The sequence below is a fragment of the Lepidothrix coronata genome, unplaced genomic scaffold (assembly GCF_001604755.1).
Source record: "Lepidothrix coronata isolate B3197 unplaced genomic scaffold, Lepidothrix_coronata-1.0 Scaffold251, whole genome shotgun sequence".
NCBI lineage: Eukaryota > Metazoa > Chordata > Aves > Passeriformes > Pipridae > Lepidothrix > Lepidothrix coronata.
In genome coordinates, this window is record NW_016690431.1 from 402,601 (window position 1) to 422,280 (window position 19,680).

The following is a 19,680-nucleotide window of genomic DNA, read 5'->3' on the forward strand; positions in this document are numbered from 1 at the left end:
ATTCCTGTCTTGATTCTGATACTACTCCATAAATGTATGTAAAAAGGACAATGCATTCTTAAAATGCTGAAACCATCTCTTGAATGAAACACCAATTTGTGATATATAACTTTAAACATAAGAATGAGCATATATTACATCCTTCTTAAAAGTTCCATTCACTTTATAAGCTTATTCTCTTGAGTTCATTTATTAAAGTTCTGTTTACTTACTCTTGAGGTGCTCAGAGCTCATACAATATATAATAGAAATCTCAAAATTGCTATTGGTGTCTTCATATCAAAATGGATGGTTGCCAGTACAGTAACAGAGCTTAGCACTTCTCTTCACAAATATGCTGCCATTGAAACTAATGAAAATCTTGATACTAAGTAACCTAATATTTAAAAATATTTTAGGTAAGACATGCTTTCATAAATAACTTAAGGAAGAAAAAGCGCTGTATGAGTAAACTCATACTGACTCCTAAAATCAAGCTGATTAAAACATTAACCAAAAGTGGTGAAAAAAAACTGTTTGAGGCCCATGGAGGAATCTTAAATTGTTGGCTCTTCTCTGTCATGTGTGTCTTGATGTTTGATAATGAGAGCTGAACTGATTAAATTCTAGGGAAAAATAGTTAATAAATAAAATGAAGTAATGCATTAACCTACAAAGAGACAGTTGACCTTGATGCAGTCTCTAAAGTTTCCATTGGGGCACCTTGTAAGTAAAACTTGCCTGGCACTGGTTCTGCCACCACTGCAAATATGAACATATATGTGTGTTAATGTGTATATTTCTAATACTTTGTATGTGCGTCAATATATCTTCCTACATCTGTTTTGCCTGCCTAGATTACATGCTTTCTTCATCTTGAAAACAGAACAAAGGCAACATCACTTAGAATGAGTTTTTTTACTCAGTAAGAAATGACATTTTGCATACAGAACATTTGATGGACTAATTGTATCATTAAAGGAAGCCAATATTTTGGTACCATTACTTCCTCTACCCGATGCTGTTAGCTATTTTAGTAAAATAGTTTCCTATTCTTATTCCATTGCATCTAATTACTATTGTATTTAAGCCTAATACCATTTATTATAGTGTATAAATAACAAGGTCTGAGGAAAGAAACTGCCAGATATGCCAGCCTAGGTGATAGTCAGAAGGAAGCTGTCTTGTCCTCTTGATAGAGACAAGGAAACTCAAATTTACTAAAGAGACAGATAAAGCACAGCTGAAAAATCATATGTAATCATGTACATGATGCTAGAGGAGTGTACAACAGTACAAAAATAGAATATAGACAGGAAGCAATGAGATATATAAAATACAAACAAGCTATGATATGTCACACATACTTTCCACCCATGGGGTTGCTCACAGAAAGATCCCTTCATGCTGCTGGTCACTACAGGGACAAGGACAGCCCAGGAGCCTCCTTAGGACAGACATCTAGCCCATGACTCAAGGCAGTGGGATATTACCAAACATTAGTCCACAAAAACTGTGAGCTTAGAGGTATCAAAAAACATTTTTTTTTTTAATAAAGGAGGTAGGACAGGATGGATATGTTTCAGATAATAATGAGCAGACTAATCCATGCATTTTAATTTTGGCTTTTGATATTTCCAAATTCTTTTACAAATATCATCACTATGGAAAAATTCATCACTTTGAAGAAGGCTTACCACGGGCCAATATAATAAAGCAATGTTTTACAATTTATAATATCATTTAGTATTATGAAAATGTGAAAAGTATTTCATATTTTAGTATATGAAACTCGAATTAATTTCCAGAACATTTCTCTGTGTCAACAAGTGCAAAAAAAAAAAGAGTTTACAAAAAGAGAAACATAGACAACATTGCATAAAGACCTACTCCAAAAATCTAACACAGAGGGTTGACCCTGAAATTAGCTTAGTTGGTTAGAGCATGGTGTTAATAACACCAGGGTTGTGGGTTCAATCCCCACACTGGCCATTCGCATAAGAGTTGGACTCGATGATCCTCGTGGGTACTTCCAACTCAGAATATTCACTGTATCAAAGTTCAAGCAACAAATGGAAGAAATTGGGAAGCAGCTGCACAAAACAACACACCTATAAACTAAGGAGTATCAGAATGATCTACACTTGTCTGTGTGTGTAGAACTTAAGAACTGGGGAATTACCCAGAAATTTATGAAGTCATATTCTGACAGGACTGGACTGCTAAAAAAGACTTAAATAACTAGCCGTGGAATAAGCAGGATGTGTAAGGATCTAAATTTTATACAAAATTTACATTTATGTTTAGGTGGAATATCTACAAGCAACATATTCATCCGCAAAACAGGGAAAACAAGCTTCTCCCATTTTATAGAGGTTCTCTAAGGAAGAATACATAGAGATTCTGAGGCTCCTGTGTTGTGTTGTTGAACTGGAGTAGACAGGTTAGCTAGACATAAGAATATATTTTTCAGTCTATGAGATAATCTTACACTTGAAAATTAATTCCCTANGAAACACTTCTTTTTCAACACTTGAAAAACATCACATAGCAAGCAGTGACAAATGCTGACCCCAAATACAGCACTAAGAGATCCGAAAAGCATTGAAACAGAACACTTGGAAAACAAAAGAAATATGAAATTGGCATTTTCAATATTATTTTTTCTGCAACAAAATCTCACTGTATTTATTTCATGATCATCCAGCATGACAAAACAAACAGGATTCGAGTGCTATGAAATATTGTTCATGTAAAATAGCCTGAGGCAGTTTCTCTGCCTGTGCTAGCAGTTGTGCTAATGATACAGTAACAGCTTTAGAATAATCCCCTTCACCTTCAGAAACACAAACAATCTTGTATAAACAGAAGAGAAAGGATCTCAAAATTCTTCCCTAGGCAGTTGTAGGCATGAGTCAAGATGCTGCACACAATTGTCTTGCATATAGTGGACTGTCATTGATAACAGCGTCACTTAACAAGAACAGCAGCAGCACAGGCCTTGCCATAAAACATACATAAGCTAAGTCTTTCCATTAGTTATCACACAACCAAAATCAAATTAGGGCTACTGATGATTGAAATTAAGTAAAATATGCATCTATTTAAATTAATTCATGTGATCCAGTGATGAGATTTTTTGACAGGTGGAACAGATGTTGGTTGAAGTAATCAAGTTGCATTCATTGACCTTAGTTCTACCACCAAAGATGAACATGTCAGAGATCACGGATTTTGAGGGACATAAACATAGCACGATGTATTCGTATTTTCATTACATATGATTATATGCCTAGTCTCCGGGTCCCTATTTTCAAAACTAGAAAGGTGCAAAAATCTCACTGGCAAATATTCAACTGATTATTTACACAACATATGGAAACAATACAAAAATAAAATTTGACTCTTCAGTGTTTCAAAGGACATAATCTTCTCTTCCTCTTACTGAAAAAGAATATAGTTTCATATTTTACTCCCAGTTTCTTCCCCCTCACACTAGCTTTATGCTAGATTAATTTCAAAGTCCTTAAGTTAATTCTGATATACAGAAACTGCATCTATGTAAGAAAGCAATTCTTAGTTATGTTTTACTGTTTGTAAATAATTTAGAATATTTTTAGGACAATATATGGCATAGGACAGTTGTTAAGGTGACTTCAGTTACCTGGGTAATACCTTGCGAGGCCAGTTGCACTGCCAAAAACCTGCCATAATAAAGTGGGGTCTTCTTCTCTGTTCCTCTTGAACACATCATCCAATGCTGCCGTCCAGTTGAGTTCGTTTAACACTATGGTTGCTGCCAAAGACAAAACACATTTGTCATTAGAAAGTCACTTCCTAACACAAGAAGCAATGACTCCAAAAAGAAAACTGGACTATTGCAGAAAGCAATTACATTTAACTAACCCAGAAAATAATTTTAAAGAAACACACTTCCTTTCCTTGGGAATTTTCTTTAAATTCCTCATGCTGCTTTCTTCCCATTGCATTATTTGTATGCAATGACTCTTGAATTATTTGCACAGCCAATATCTTCTACAAATACTTTGTTTCTAAGATGTCACTCTAGTTGCACTTCCCAATCATAGAAAAGATCATTTATAGAAATATGCAAGCGTATAAAGTTGATTCTTACTAATTACAACACACTGCAATAAGAACAACTAGAATGACGTTAACAAAAGTAGGTATATACCTCTCATAAGGGTAACAAAGATGTCCCTTTCCAAATGGATGCTGTAAAGGATTACACGGGAAAAAGACATTGATGAGTTATTTGGATTGTAATACTAAGGTGAGGCTGCATACACAGTAGTGCTTATTATCACATGTTAAGCAGATCTTAATTCATAGGTGTGGGCCCTTACAGTAAGATAACCTTTGTAAGTTGGGTCAGTTCCATACTGAACTTGAAGTGCAAGGAAATTCACCTTTCAGCTAAACACTGTGTGGCCAGTTACACAGAAATTTACATTCATAGAGCTGTCCTGTTCCAATGCTTGTTATAATCCATCAAATAGTTTATATAATCTACCAAATATATAGTATATTAATATGTTCTATGACTTTTTAAGAAAGAGATGCATTGGGAAACTTTAAAATTGATGAACACTGCTACAGTAATTATTCATGGGCTATAGTCAGAAATTTTATTGTGATACAAAACATCTTACGACATGATAAATCATGTTTTTCACCTCATTTAATCAGTTGTAAATATTTATTTAATTTCCTTCCCAAAAAATCATAATAATTTTAGGCAATAGCAAATATACAGCTAAGTATGAAAAGCAAAGGCTTTTTGTTGGTTTCGTCACTAACTTTTTCATTTGCATTGCCTGAAGTAACGTTTCTTAAATTGAAACACCTAGAACAGCAAGCCAAGAGTGGAAAGGGACCTAGAGGGGAGAAAAAAAAAAAACCCTTTTGGAAATAGTTAAAGATGTAGATATAAATCCTATGAAAGTTAACACTCATACAGATCCTGCTCACACTATGGTATTGCACACAGGAAATATCTGTGTATTTCCCTCTCTTGCAAATGGGCAAGTCAAGCTGAAATAAAAGCAGCTGGGGCCTGAGTGGCATCACTGTGCAAAATTTGGTATGTAGGTCTACTTTCTATCCCCCTGCTACCAGGGAAAAAAAGAAACAATAAAAATAAGGATGGATTGAAAGTTAAGAGTTGACAGCCCACTTACAAAGTGAGGCTGTTAACAGGTACTAAAGAAATGAGATCACAGCATTAAATTTTATAGGCTTGTTTTTAAAGGTTAAGGAGAAAATTGCTACACCATGTGTTTTTCAGAAAGGTTTGGGTTTTTTTTAAAGTAGTTTTAAGGTATTACTCTCTCAAGAGACAGCTTTTTATAGCAATATCAAATTAAATTTCCAACTCTTAAGATTTCCTGTAAGAAATAAGCTTGTACTATATACCTGTCTCTTTGTCAATTAGATAATTATAAATAAATATACGTTTACTTAAGAAAGAAAAACAATTCCCTGAGGCACCATGAGATGTTAATTATAATTTTAAGATGGTTCTTATCTTTTTTAGATCCTGTTTGACCTGCTGTGTAATTAAGCATTATGTACAGACTTTCTAAACTTGACTTTGTGTCAGATCTTATTTCCAGAAGTGGCTCTATGAAGTCATTAGAAGCTCTGTCATTTACTTAGATAAGAAATTTTCAGCTTTTGTTTCTTTTCATGTTACTGTTTCCCTATCCAGTGGACAGAGTACTTGGCCCACTGGAAGCCTATGAGCACTGGAGCTCAGGACACTTAGTTAAGGCACATGGGAGACATTAATTGTTACCTCTTTGCTCATTGAAAAGCATTTATGTTTCAGGGTTCACTATGAATTCCCAAGCCCCATAACAGCATAAATCAGTGCATTTCTTTGGTCTTGTGACATGAGTTCAAATTGCTGCAGATTCTGTCCCCAAATCTATCATTGACTTTATGACCCTGGTCAGGACACTGATACCCTTGAAAAATTTAATTTTTTTTTTAAATTTAAAGTTAATCATGCCAATAAATGCTTTTCTAAATTGGTGACTGTGCATTCCATGGAAAAAAAAAATCTTCTCATACAAAATGTGATTCAATATTTCTAAAAAGAGGATTTCCCTCAAACTGTAAGCTTATTAATGAATAAACTATGTCCACTGAAGATATATTAAACATCTTACTATACATTTAAGAATACTGTTGCAGACTGTCTGTGCAATATCACCCAAAAATGTGTTGCAAAAATATATATGTATATATATATGAACCTATGTTACAGACACCTCTGTACATACAGAGTCATACATACAGAAGTATATACCTAAAATACACACATATAAAAAAAAGAGACATTAAGGAGACAATCTACAAATAGTAAAATAAATAAATACTGAATGTCTTAATCTATATATTGGAATTGAAAATTTCAGCAATTTATTAGACTTGTTGAGATTAGCTATAAAGTAAGAGATAAAGATTACCAGACCTTGTTTACAGTATTTGTGGGCAAGTGACGTTTTATAGTCAAGAGTCAAGAGTTTTATAATATTATTTATGTCCCACTTTCCCCGTCCTCCTCCTCTATAACTTTCTTCCAGAGACAACTGCAACAGACTCAAAAAATCAAAGAGCTTGCAGCAAGGGAAAAAAAACCCACAAACAATCCAACACATGATGCTGGAATTAAAATAAAAAAAAAAAAAAAATCAAATTATTTGGAATGCAAGAAAAGCAAAAGAACAGAACATCTTAACAGAAGTAAGATGAAATAAATCTGAGAAAAGGCTGCTAACAGTATGTAATATATCTGTTCTCGGACACTGCAGAAACAGATCTTCCTGAACTCCAGAAATTTGCAGTAAGTGCCTGAGTCTCATTTCAATAACACACTATATATAACAGCACACATGTGAGGTTCAACATATATCACCTTCCTCTTAATTCACTTTCTCATTAAAAATTTGTGCTTGGAACAAAGATAGAGTTTATTTGGTGGGACCGATACGCAAATAGCTGATTGCATGATCATTAAAACAATCATTCCTGCAGCAACTTTCTTTTTGTAATTCAAAGTAGCTCCCTTCATTCAGTTTTTTTTTTGTTGTCGTTTGGGGTTTTTTATTCATTCTATCTTAAAGTATACTTGATAACGAATGTATCCACATTTGTGTTAACTAATCCATTAATCAGTAAATGAGGAAAAGGGTGCTGGGAATTTCAGTTTTAATAATTTATTTTTCTAAGTGTTTCCCCACAACTTCTATTAATGTTTTCCTTCTGCTAAAACATACACCCTGCACTTCAAAAAGCCAGCTATAAATCAAATCCTTTTTTTTTTTTTTTTAATTTGAATGCAATACGTCTGGTAATTGGCAATTTCAACCAATACCTCTGAGTTCTGGTTTAAAGCCTACAGGAATGGATTTGAAACTTTCAAAGAAAATAAAGCAAAATCATTCATAATCAGCACAAAAATATTCTTCAAATGGTTCCTTATAAAATATCCTGATTCTTAATTTGCACATAAAAATCAGTGCAGTGCTACTTTCACTAGCTCATAGGAGAGACCATAGCACCTGTTAGAATATCCTAATTTGAAAGTTAATTTATATTGACTTCATGAATATAATGAGAATTTATTTTCTGTTATTAAAAAAAAATGCATTTTACTAAAATAAAATGTTTAAAGGTGCTATAGCACACATACTGAGATACTGTACATACACTTGCCTTTCTATTGAGTTAACTTTTACACAGGAAAGAGCCTTTGACTGATAATTGGCAGAAAATCTAGTTGGAGATAACTCTCCAGTAAACTTATTTTCAATTCTGCTAAAAGAAGTCTTTGAAGATTATTACTTCAAAGTACTTCAGCTGCTACCTATCACTTGATACAGGCAAGATGAAAAAATAAAATTTATCATCACACAATAGGAAACATCATTCTTTCTGGCTAATTCCACTGAACTTCATCCATCTTTTCCTTTTCTTTCTTCTTTATGATATGAGGTTTAGGGGCCTTGACAAGAAATGGATTCAATTTTCCCCTGCAAAATGCAATCAATAAAAAATAGAGAGCACTACTGTGCTCTCTTTAAAAGAAATGGAATACACTTCTGATGATTTATTCAATGTATAGGCCCTGGCCTGCATACAAGACAGAGTACAACTTTATTTGAAAAGCCTGAGAGCTATTTCCTATATTTGAAAATATGAGAGCTGCTGTTCCCTGCTGCAGCAGCTACACATACACTGGGGAGAACAGAAGGGAGCTCCTCAGCAGTTCATTAATCTTCTTTTAATGTGTGGAATGTATTACCATCCATATTCTGCTTAATGAAGTTGAGTCATTGATTTCTTTAAAGATAACACTGAGTAGTTATTGTTATGAATTAAATATACATTCACCATCAAATATTATGGTATTTAAAAGTGAGCACAGAGGGATAATCATAGTTTTCCAAATGCATATTTTTGCATATGTGTGTGCAGACACAGACGTTTCCACCTGTAGCCATGCATATTAGACAACAGAGAAAATCTACTGAAGGTATAAAGTAGTCTTCTTTACGACTCGTGTGTTTCAGTAATTTTTTTAAAGATTACATTCCTTCCAGTTCATGTTAAATTACACAGATTTTTACTCACTTTCAACTGTCACTGGAATGTTGTATCCCCATCTTCTCTTCCATCAGACTAAGAGAGGATGCACTTTTTATTTTAAGGTACTTTTAATTAGATTTTTGCGCTGGCTTATATATGTATGTGTATATGCATATATATATATATACATGTGTATATACACACATACATATGCATTTCCTACATAATTCTCAAATATAGTAATTTGAAGAATTATTCCAGTACTAACTTGAACTTCGACCCTTCAAATTTTGTTGCATGTTTTAAGCCAACCACTTCTTTCATGAAAAGCTAAAATGCCAGAGCAAAGGAAAGATTATAGTGGTTCCAAAGTGAACATTGTCTCAAAGGTCACTGCTCCTTGATGTGGCCGCAGAAACTCAAATTTAGATATTTAGGTTTTCCAGAGAAAACCATAGGAAAGAGTCCAACTCAAAACAGTCATTCAAAAAAAATTCACAGATGATTAGAAACCAGTTAAAGAGAGTAATAGGAAAATTTTGAAAGCTAAGGGAACTGGAAAATGTTTTACCCAACCTCTCATTTAGATTCTGTTAATTTTTATCACAACAAGATTATATAAATGTAAAGGAAAAGTACTGTTTTTCATTCAAAGCAAGGGAGGAAAAGCAAAAATAAGCCTTAAAATTTAACAATAGCTATTACATAACGGCATTTCCAAATGGATAGGGTGTTACTTTGCAAGATGCTCTGCTGGATCTTGTACATATTGCATATCTTCAAATTAGTTACAAAATCTTGCTTTGAAAGCAGCATTTCTGTTTCTTAGTATAACATAATTTAAACTTACTAGATAATCAGAACTGTTCAGGTAACATGCATTTAATGGTGCATAAAACCAAAGAATTAAAATGCAATTTTTAGCATATGAAGCAATAATTAAGTGAAATTATTTCAAGTTCTATAAATATTTTACACTTGCAATTAAAACCACAAATGATAAAATGTCATGTACTTTTTTTTTCTTGAAATGAACAATTTCACCACTCCCCATTAGTTATTTGACATTATGTCCCCGACACTTCTATAAATAATTCTCTGAAGAAGTCACTGAAGTCTTGAATACTGTTGTGTCTGTGTCAAATCAAGTAAATTAATTGGCAATGCCATACGTTGTCTGCTGCCTGGCTTAGCTGCCACATGCTGATAGCTAGAGAAGCACAGTAAAATCTCATTAAAATAAGTAACGCCCAGGAGAAGGAAATGAGAATAAAAATGTCAAGAACAGAAGATGGAATTAAGCTTCTATTATAGCTCAACAAAAGAAGAGTCAGTACAATGCAGAGTAACAGACTCTTCACTACACACCTGTAATCTTTCAACAAGTTGTTTATCTCTACAAAAAACGACGCCCATTGTATGTACTGCAACCCATTGCTGATAACAGTATTTGTGTACATCTTACACGATGTTGCCTTGCTTCCTCTTATATCAAAATATACCAGGATATATTCCAGAATGAACTAATATCTGATGTAAGCAACCATACAGTACTGTAGGGCTATTTTCTGGGAAGATGGTAAGAAAAAAACATGAAAGATACTGTTGATTAGAGTGGTTCTAGAGGACTTTTCAGATTTTGTAAGGCTACACACAGTGTAAGAATCTAAGTAAAATGAAAAACAGAATAATTTTTTTTAAATTACAGTACATGCTGAATCTTTATTATTATTTTATTGTTAGACTATTTATTACTGGTTTTACAGATTAGTTCAAAGCCAGGTCTGTATTTGGAAATAATTCCTTCTTTAAAAAAAAAACAAAACCAAAAAACCAAAAACAAAGCCACAACAAAAACCCCAAAGAGATGAGTATGTTTTATTTTTATGGAAGTATCTGGGACTAAACACCAAAAAACACCCACTTAAAAAGTATGGCTGTATTTCACATATTAACTCATCTTCCTTCACTTTGCTCTAATTTTTGTTAGCATTTCAAAGGATATCATAGTGACTCTCAAATTAAACTTACTACAGAGATATGCTTGATCTTTAATGAAGACTTCTCTCTATAAAAAAATTAATTAGGTGTTAACGAAACCAAACAAAACCAATCAAAAGACTTTCAGAAAATGCTGTTGTGGTATAATTTATTAAATTCTGTCTTCAGTTTGCCAGAGTACCACCATTTTAATAATTTTCTAATCACTAGAGAATCTTACAAGATCAGTAAATCCCAAGAAATAGATGTGTTAAGTGAGAAGAAAAAGGACTAGGAACACACCAACTCACACAAAAATATTCTCTTTTACCTCACGCTTTCTGCTTTTTTTCTAACTATTTTGCTCTTTTCCATTATATTTCATACTTATTGTAGTCTGAAAACAATTATTGCAGAAATGGATGCTATCCCATGTTGGTTTTATGTAGATTGTTTAATAAAAATTCTTAAAATTTCTCTTACAAAGTGCATAATGTCCATCAACAACATTCCCTCCTATCCTCTCCCCAGCCATGGCAAACTGGAAAGCACACACACCTCCAGGAAAAATAGAAATATGTTAGTAAAATAAAACAAAGATCACTTGACACATTCTCTAAGTTTTTTTTCCATTATGCCAAGGAGATGAACAGCAGGTGGACAAAGTGCTGAAAATGTACAGAAAGAGAGCTGTGAAGAACAGAAAATCTGTCTTCTGAAAGCAGAGAGAGGTTCAGTAACACAACCTAAAAGAATGAGTCAGTCAGAAAGCAATCCCACCCCTGAAAAAGTATGTAAGAGTAAGGATGGCACTAGGCCAATAACAAATAGGTATAAACTATTTAAGAATAAATAAGAGCAGGCAATTAGAAGATCTCTTCTAGAGCAGAAGGTCCTAGAATGGTCTTCTACTAGGAGACACCAGCAAGGAGCCCAGAGCTTTTAGGATGGAGCTTGATTGGTTTATGAACAGAATGACATGGCCTAGCTAGATTAAGAACTGGACTTGGAGCTGCTCTGCTCTGATAGATCACCCATTGTTACAAATAAAGAAAAGGTCTGTTTAGAAGCTTAAATTTAGTAAACACAAACAATGCACTTTTATACAGAGTTAATGGTAGCACAAGAATTGGGAGTAAACCCAATGTTCCTATTAATCTTTAATTAATGAGTATTAAATGTTTTCAAATAAACTATGAATATTTATATTACCTGTAGATATATTTATAAATGAGCACATACATATGCATGCTGCATACATAAAATATTTTATTAATTATTAATATTTTCGTATTATAAAATATTTTATGTAGATTATATAGATAATACATGGAGAACACACATATTTTAAGAAATACTGAAGTAATATAGTGGATTTGATTAATGGATTTTAATCTAATCCTCCTATAAATTAAATATTAAGGAATAGAAGACTGGTTAAATCTATCTAAATATATTTTTGGCAATAGAAATGCAAGACACACCAAGTGTGTGTGAGGGGAAATAGAATACACAAGCAGGAAATGTGAGAAAAATGATGATGAGACAGTTGTTTTATCACCTGAGCTGGTGACAGCTCCTGCTCCTTGTCAATATTCCAACCATCTCATGGATGAGTCTTTTGAATTACAAATAATGAAATTTCCACAAAAATTCCTTTTATTGTTTTTTTGGTCATTGTTTTTGGCCAAAGGTTGGTCCAAAGAGGAAGTGGATTGATATTTTCTGAAATTCAACTACCCAAGGAAAAAGTCTCCTCTCTCCTACAGATGAAACATCTGTACCATGTGCAACTGTGTTATGCCGCCTTATAAGCAGAACATAAAATCAGAATAGAAATTGTTTTTATTTGGCCTAGCAACATCATAGGTATTATATATCAATTGTTAATTAACTGCAATTTGGTGTTGTTTTCCAGATTATATAGAAGGAAAATAAATAAAACTCCTCTCTCTTAAAGGTCATAGGGCTATAGGGGAGTAGAAATGTGAAAGTTGAAAGCTTGCCACCTGTATAAACAGAGGTTCTTTTCTCTCTGAAGACATTGCTATTTCTTTCTTTAAAGACTTTCCCTGTATCTTTACAAGAGGAAAAATATATTATTTTTATTTCATCTATAGCATTTAATCTACGAGGAAGGATATACAGACTCACAGATTGTTCCCAGAACAGTCCTGTTCTGAGATGCCAAGCCAAGTTTCATTCTTGGCATGAATCCTGGCCTCCCTGACGTTAATGACAAAAATTTTACTGCCCAGGGAACTGATTTCATCCTTCATTTTCAGAACACTATAACCCTGCAGTGTTCAGCCACTCTCTCTTTACATAGTATTTTGGCAGTCTAATGCAATAAGCAGATCGTAATATTAGGAGTTGAGACTTATTGCTTTAGATTTTTTAAGCAAAAGGAAAAAAAAGCCTTATAAATCACTTCATAAGACTCAAAATGCCTTTGAAATAATATAAAACTCTAAAGGATCTTTGAGAACGCAGTAAAATTAAGCTTCTTTGTAGCTGGTTTTGTCTGCTTCCATGTCATGAGTAGTCTCTTAGGATTCATCTGAATTTTCTCTATTCATTGCTTTAATCACTCAGTATAGCAGCTCTTTGTTCTACAGTGTCCAGACAGGAATAGTTTTTTACAATCATTTGCTTGCTGAAGGTCTCCTTGTTTTTAATTTACTTTGTAATTATAAAACAACAGAAAAAGGCAGTAAACTTGCAGAAAACTGAAATGGGATGAAGAAAGACATCTTATCTTACATCTACCTTACTGTTTAAAAAGAAATTTTATCTTCTTAAGCCATTTACCCTAATGGTTTAAAGTGTACTAAATTTTAGTTACTTTAACCTCACATATTTAACTAAGGTCCATTATCCTTCCTGAATGAGTAAATATGCATAAACAGAGCTTTTAAAATGAGAGAAGCTGCTGACTTTGAGTTTCTAAGAGCTTCTATATAGACGATTCTCAATAATAGGAAGAGATCAATGTATTAAGAAAATACAGACACAGCTGGAGCAATTTCTATAGAATGAAAAAATGCCACTGGAATCAAAGTATTAAAAAACTCCTAAGTCATATGGTATAAGGAATTTAAACATCTACTTTCAACTAGAGTCAGGGAATAAGGATACAGAGTACCATATTTCCTAGGATAAGGAGGAGGATATAAGAATATAAATCTGGATTTAAAATAAGGCAGGGGAGTCACATCACATAGTGAAATACAATAGACTTCAGCCCCATTCTTATAGGCATTTCCATACATATTTAACTTTTATATTTGATAAATGAAGGAAGCAAAACTGAATGCCAGCAGCTTAGCACCAGCTAAATCCCACTGTGCTCTGATGATCTGCATTAGTCCAGGATGTACTCCAGGGAAATAATGTTCCAATCTGCAACAACTGTTTCAAAAAATTAGAAGGAAAGACCTAGTGTGGGTTTTTTTTTCATGTAACTTTCAGGGAAAAAAAACAAAACAAACCACCACCACCCCCAGTACTGTACAAAGCAGTAGAAAATTTCTTGTGAGAAACTCATGACTTTGCTTTTCTAACACCTTATTGATTTCACTGCCTTCACCTGTATCAGCCAGTGCAGTGGAAGCAGGTGTGTACAGTTGCTGTTGGGAATGTGACATTCATATTATCCAGGATTCGGAGATTTTTTCTGCTCCATCTAACCTGTGCTGTAGCCTGAGTGCCCATTAACAGCAGATGCAGGCCAGGGGCACTGTAAGAGGGCTGGTTTAGCTGCATTGGAGGGGAATCCAGCTGCCACTCTCTGAGATGGCTCAGCAATGTCAACTGCAGTAACTTGGGCCAAGCTGTTTTCTTCTAAAGGGCATTTCTGCTCCGAACTAAATTACTAATACAGACAGATCCAGCTCTCACGAAGCAATGGTGGTCAAATAAATTACGTAGCTGAGAGTGAGAGTGACTTGCTTTCCAGTGACAAAGAAGTTCCCAGTCAACTGGCAACACTTAGCTTCATACTCGAGTGTCATCATGTCTCGAGCACAATGTCACCTCACAATTTTCATTACCCTAGTTATCTGTAGCAGCAGATGTATTTGGATCTAACTATAGCAGTATTTTCTGCTACAACTGCAAGGAGACAACACCCAATTTATTTAACAAGATGGGCCTGAGCAGGAGGAAAACAAACAAAACATATTTGTATAGACAAAGAAACAACCAGTAACACATTTAACATAAGAGCTTCTCATCTGAAAAACAACTGCTTCCTTGATACATATATTCTGTAGGCTAATGGCCAGTTTCCCACTTGTTACAAGTGGACATATTTTCACTAAAGCCACTGATATGTTATTCCAGTGTCTAATCTGAAAACGCGACCTTGATTTTATAATATTTCCATTCCACCATTACAACTAGCAGTCCAAAAGCAAAATTAAGGCACTTTAATTATGCAAGAACACTCTACACGACAGTTAAATTTTACTTTAGTCAATTCCTCTAAATGTTTTATGAATATAATAATGGCTTAGAAAATGAGACATCACCAATAATAAAGAAACCAGAGCCGGGACTCTGGCTTATGGAAACTGATGTACCAATATTGAAGGTGTTGGTGTTAAATCAATTTGATGTACCTGTTTTTAACTTTTATTCTAATACTGACTTTCAGGAAAATCTTTGGCGTATCACAATCTTACTAAGTATCTTTCTCAACTATGGAACACGAATAATTTTTTATCCTTAATGTCAATGTCAGATTCAGTAAAAAACTTCAAGAGTCTTTAATGTCTTGAAGGTCTTTTGAATGATTTCTTCACATAATCTGGCACCATGGCACAAAACCAGCTTTATGATGTCTATAGTTTCTGTATTGTTTATGAGTCAACATCTGGATAGCATTTAACAGCTGTAAACTCATGTCATATGTAAACAAATTACTTCATGGATTTTTTCAGAGCATCATCCAACAATTGGAACATCGACTGATGTATGTAGAGCTGTCGAACAAAATTCAGTTTATGATGTCAATATATGAAGTACTTTTTTATTTTAGATCTTCAGACTTCCTATCACTGGGAGAATTAAAAAAAATTTGTTTTGAAGTCAGGAAATAAAAAAAATTAAATTTCTTTTTTTTTTTTTAAATAAATAATAAAATTTCTATTTTTTGCGAGACGAAAAAATTATTTTATTCCTTCAGTTATCTACCTACAAGACAGAACCAAAAAATGGCAAGGTACAAATGTTCTGTATGACACACTCCCACAAACTTACTTCAGGGACAACATTTAAAGAAACATTGTAGGACTAACCAAAGACAATTTTTTTCATAACCAAAGACAATTTTTCTCACAAAATGAGATTTCAGGTGAATGACCTAGTGAGTAATCACTGGATATCTCTCCCTTGTCCCCCTTCTTGACAGCTTATGCCACAGCCAAGCATAAAATACTGTCAAAGTCATGCAGTTCGCACGTCACAATAACATACAACAAACTGAAAAAGCAGACGAGTTATCCATCATCTGCTGAGAATAACCCCTAAGGCAAGGGAATAGACAAAGGCTGTAGCTATTTAATTTGTCACAATTAATTAGTTAATTATTAATGTATTATGATTTCATTTTGTTAAGTACAATCTAATCAAGTCAGCAGAAATCTTTCATGTCTTGAAAATTTTACAATGAGAATTAAGACCTGACGTATTAAGACAAGTATGTCAATACCTGAGCAGGAGGTTGAGGGAAGAACTGTACCAGCAGTAGAACAAGGACACAGACTATTGCAGAGCTCTGTCATAATCTTCAATTACCTACAGTCCTCCTGGCTTTGGAAACTAAAAAAAAAACCTACTCAACATCCCTCTACCTCTGCCCTCTCATTCCCTGTTATCTGTGACAGAGAATTCAGGTCAAACTGAGGAATAATTTTGGAAACTGAAGGAAACTTTATCGACTACAAATGGAAGAACTCAAGGAAAAGGGGGGCAAGAATCTACCTGGTGCAGAAATAAGGTGTGTTTTGTGCAGGTATATAATGAGATACCAAAAAATAAAAAAGATTTTTTTGGAGGAGCTCAATAGTTGGAAACAACGAATGAGACGTTTCAAGATAGTAAGTAAAAAATAATGCTTGTGAGACAAATAGAAAGTGCTTCATGAAATTACCTCAAAAATTAGTACTGATTATTCAGAAGGGAAACGGGGAATAAAACATTAGCCTCATATGATCAACTGCAACAAAGTTACTTGCAGAGATGAACAAAGAGAAAATTTTGGCAAATTATATAGCTTGTGCCATTTTCCATCAACCATCAACAAAGACATAAAAAATATTTAAAAGGCATGTATACATAACTTGTAGCTAACTAAATTTTAAATATTCAATGTCTTCTGGATTTTAAAAATAATTTTGAAAATATATGGTTATATATCTGTGCATATACTCAGAACAGATATGCATAAAAGCAGTGAGTACCCAGTTCAATATATGGGTGAGACAAAAAAAATGTTCTCACAGTGGAGTAGGAAAAAGCTGAGATGAGCAATTACTTAATTTTGCCTCAGGTTGCATATTACTTTGGCCTTACTCTAGGCTTTCATTAGCTATTCCAGCAATTAATATTTCGCTCATCATCTTGCTTCATCTGCCTAGAGCTTTCAGTGTTTGCATCCAGCAAGATCGTGTCAAAAGATAAAATTTAAAAAAAATAAAAATAATTTTAAAAAATAAAATAAACCAACTGTAACATTTGTTGTCTCTGAAAAAATGCAAAAAAATAGCAGGCCTTACCACTATATTTTTTAGAATTTTCTGAGTTTGAAATCAGGACATAATTCACCCTTTCATGCCGTGGCTGTATTCCTTGATTTAATTAGCATCGTATGTCCCTAAATATTACAAATAATGCCCTCTTTGGTGTCATCTCCCAGTAAAAACTGAATCGGCAGATGCATCAGCAATATAAACACACGAATTTAGTGATGAGAGTACTCTCAGTGATATTAATGCATACTGGTATGCTAGACTGAAGGTTTTTTCCCTCCAGTGTGAATAGCAAAACTGCCTACCTACACTGTCAGCCCCTATGTCAGCATATATTACATTATTAGGTTTTAATTATTATTTGTTAGGCCTACAGAGTATATTTCATAGTAAAACAGGGCAACGTTCTAATCCAGGAAACTCCGGTTTGCTCTTCTTCAGACTGCTATGTAATGACAACAGTCTTCTGCCTCTTCCTTCAATTTAGCGACTTTAAGATGACCCCAAGCTCTGAAATCAAAGACTCAAGATGTTTTTCTGTCTTTTGAAGGTTTGACCACCAGAATGCATGAGAAATGCTAATAGATCCCTCATGAGATATCATAAATCAAGTAACTTTGCAAGCAGCAAAGAAATCCCAGCACCATTACAATTCTAATCTTCAGAGATAAAAGATGAATTTAGTTCAATGACAGTCAGTCCCTTATTGAGATTTCAACAGAACTTATTGTATTACCCCATTTTTTTCCTTTTCCATATCTCTATCTGCATTTATTGGTGATATTTGAAGTATTTTTCAGTAGGAAGTCAAACTAACCTTCAGAGAAATGAGCTTGACACATCAATAGTACATAAATTACTTACCAGTGCCATAAAGAACTGATAGACATCTCCCAAAAAGAATGTAATTACAGTTACTTTCCAAAAAGCCCAGACAACAAACCCTCTCCAAACACACAGTTATGCTGTATTTTCTAACAGGAAAGTTCTAGGGCATCCTTACAAAACCTTCTGGAGCTGCAGATAGTAGGGTCAAAAAAAGACATGTTAATTTTACTCAATATTGTCTTGTGACCTTAATAATGCAGAACATCTTCACTTTCTTCAACTCTACTGACACACAAGGCCCAGAAAGCTTTCTCTTGTGTTTCCTACTCTCTAATCAGTGCTGCTAAACAGTGCATTCTTTCAAAACAAAGAATTAAATTATTTATAAACAAAACAACTCAAAGAACTGTCTATGATACGTTTTTAAAGCTGTGCCTTCATCCTTGGAGACACTCAGAACCCATCTTGGCATGGCTCTGAGCAATCTTCTCTAGCTGACTCTGCTTTGAGAAGGGGGTTGGACTAGATGGTCTCCACAGGTCCCTTCCAGAATCATCCATACTGTGATTCTGCAGTGCCATGATTATCCATATGTATGGGAAATCTAATTGTTGTGAAGGATCTGCCAGAGCTGGTAAATAACTCTATGCTGAACATTTTAAGCAGAAAAATGGAGAGAAGGGACATTTGACGGAATTTTCAGTTGGTTTATTAGAGCCCACCAACTTGGAATTCAGACTTTGATGGGCTTTATTAGTGCAAGGGAGAGCAAAGAGATTTATCTCCCTCTCTGATTCTGTAGGGCTGTCATATCTACCATTACTCAGGAGCAAGAAGTGGAAGAAAACAAGCTCATCAGAAAGCCGTATAGATACCACGCCATGTAAAACAGAAGCCGGGGGGGGGGAAGGGGAGAATGAATGCAGAAAAACTGCTACAAATGGAAAATGGGGTCTACCACCCCCAGAAAAAGGGACCAGACTTGAAGTATAGTCCAGAACTTCTTGAACCCGCATATGTGACTTGCTGAAACAATCCCACAAAAAAGAAATCATAAGCCACTGAAAAGAAATGATGTGGAGAATATGAATTTGGAACTACCCCTCCAAAGGATGCAAACAAATATCTTTAAAACTCTGTAGCAAAATAGTTCCTTCACTTCCCTAGCACCTTCTTGTGACTTGCAATCACTTGCAGAAGCTACTAAAGAAAGAAAAAAGAACTAAATATTTTTGCCACAAGATGACTAAATAACAGTGTATCTCAATGAGCAACTTAAATTAAAAGCATAATAATAAAATAAACAAGTACACTAAAATAACTTTATTCTTATATAAATTATCATATGCCCTGATCTTTCCAGTGCAATGATCTGTATTTTACTCATTGTATATATTTTCATATTAACTTTATTTTTGAAAGAACTCTCTATTTTTTGGTCAGTTTGCATGGCTTTTTTTTACGTATCGGTCATATGCATGCAGCAATCTTTCACTTACAGGTCAGATTCTATTCCTCTCTATTT

General features: G+C 34.1%; 1 protein-coding gene across 4 annotated transcripts in view; it reads right to left on the reverse strand.

Annotated features, from left to right (window-relative positions):
• CACNA2D1 (calcium voltage-gated channel auxiliary subunit alpha2delta 1) overlaps positions 1-19,680 on the reverse strand; it is a 379,624-nt gene that overhangs the window by 113,159 nt on the left and 246,785 nt on the right. For all 4 annotated transcript variants that reach the window (XM_017835197.1, XM_017835200.1, XM_017835199.1 and 1 more), the window contains exon 7: positions 3,644-3,775. In XM_017835197.1, coding sequence (XP_017690686.1) covers positions 3,644-3,775 — 132 coding nt within the window. The remainder of the gene's footprint in view (positions 1-3,643; positions 3,776-19,680) is intronic.